The 1,793-nt window shown below is 40.4% G+C and overlaps 1 protein-coding gene across 1 annotated transcript in view; it reads left to right on the top strand.

Moving 5' to 3' along the window:
- The window catches only part of Arfgef3 (ARFGEF family member 3), a 181,657-nt gene that overhangs the window by 85,385 nt on the left and 94,479 nt on the right, over nt 1–1,793 (top strand). Inside the window, exon 5 of the mRNA XM_008822042.3 lies at nt 970–1,038. Within this exon, the coding sequence (XP_008820264.1) occupies nt 970–1,038 (69 nt within the window). The remainder of the gene's footprint in view (nt 1–969; nt 1,039–1,793) is intronic.

Here is a 1,793-nt window from a genome sequence, read left to right as displayed (position 1 = left end):
TCCTCTTTGTAGACATTTCTTGATTTCTTATTGTTTCATCTCTGATCTTATTTTTTTTTCTTGATTTCTTATTTTTTATTTCTATATTGTTTTCCAGTTGGAAATGTAGTAGCTCTTCTCCGGTAGAACTAATGATCAAGAACCGTGCACTTTACTGTAATGCAGCAATGTCATTAACCCTGTTCAGACAGGAAGGAAGAGAACGCTGCATGTATAGTTCAACACAGTGAAGTTGTGTGTATTTCGCAAAGCTATGCCTATTTCTAAGCATCTCCTTTAGAATGTGTACTCATTTTGGCCTATATTTTGGGTATCAACTATGTTCCACTATGCTATTTCATTTCCGGTAATGTAGCGACTCAACACTGGCTTTAACCTGGTACTGTTATTTATCACACCACTTACAAGGAAGTAAACTTTTTATTGCTTATGCATGTCTACATTCGCATTTTTTTATTCTTTTCCCTTCTTTGGGGGTTTGTTTCGCTTCATTAACCATTTATGTTTTTGCTCTCAGTTGTGTTTAGCATGTCATAATGCTGGATGTCCACAAATGCATGAAATGATCAAAATATCCATTATGATCCTCCTCGCTGCCCTGTGTCTCCGTGCTTCCCCTGGCGATCAGGGGCCTATGGCTTTTCACAAGGTACTTCATTGACCTTTTGCACTTCTGGCTGAGGTATAGGCCTGAGGCTTTTCAAGTTCATGACCCAAAGGGTATGGTGAGAAAATAAAATAAAGTAGAATGATATTGGGAAAACTGAAAGAAGAAAGCACAGCTCCCTTGCAGAACCTCAGCCTGCCTTTGGAAGGAAGGAAGGAAGGAAGGAAGGAAGGAAGGAAGGAAAGAAGGTTAAAACAAAGGAATCATAAAGCCAGGACTACACAAGCAGCCTGTGAAACAAACATGCATTTCTGTATTTTTAACCCCTATCTCTCCCTTCCTCCCTCTTCTATTGGGCACAGGTTTTATTGTGCATCACTTACACCCCAACCTTTGACCTGAATGGGAGTGCTGTGCTGAAGATTGCAGAGGTAAGTCCCACCTGCCTGTGTTGCCCACGCTCAGATCTTTCCCTCTTGCTGAGGTAAATACTAGGATGAACTGAATCCCAGCAGTGAAACTCTGATCACTTTTCCCATCACTGTGGAGAGTTTTTTGCTGGGTGATTACTTCATGGGATGCATATTATGTAGCCTGCCATCCTTACTCCTAACAGAGTCTTAGGGTTCTGCATGCTTGGGCTTGCTTCACTAGGCTTTAACTATGAAGATAACAGTACCAGGTCCACTCACTCTGTTCCAGGTGACATATTGCTTTCTCCATCTATTTTTCCTAAGATTAATCACAAAGAATTTGATTTAAAAATTTGTTTAAGAAATTAAGTATGAGGCTTAGTGAGACATTGATTGATCTGATTCCACTGCTGTAAAGCTCTGACAACTGCATTTTGGAGCTACCATTGAAAGGACCTCTCTTTTCCAACCTCGCTATAGTCTAGAGTCACACATGCCTCCAGCATGTCCCAAAACAAGTCCAGCAGTAAACCTGGTTTCCTGAGTGCCTGGCATGCATGTGCCTTCAGCTTTGGAAACACTGTCTTCAGAGCTAAATGTGACTATACTTACAAGAGTTTTTCCTCCATTTCTTGAAAAGAATATCTTCAGGATTTTCTTCTTCTGACAAGAGTATACATTCAGACTACACAGAGGCAATGATTTCCTGAATTTACCACTGAGCTATATCCCCAGCCTAGGGGAAATCATTTTTGAATATGTGGAAATTTTTT

This window comes from Nannospalax galili, unplaced genomic scaffold (genome assembly GCF_000622305.1).
Source record: "Nannospalax galili isolate Female #2095 unplaced genomic scaffold, S.galili_v1.0 scaffold186, whole genome shotgun sequence".
Classification (NCBI taxonomy): Eukaryota; Metazoa; Chordata; class Mammalia; order Rodentia; family Spalacidae; genus Nannospalax; species Nannospalax galili.
This window is presented reverse-complemented; position numbering and strand designations above follow the sequence as displayed.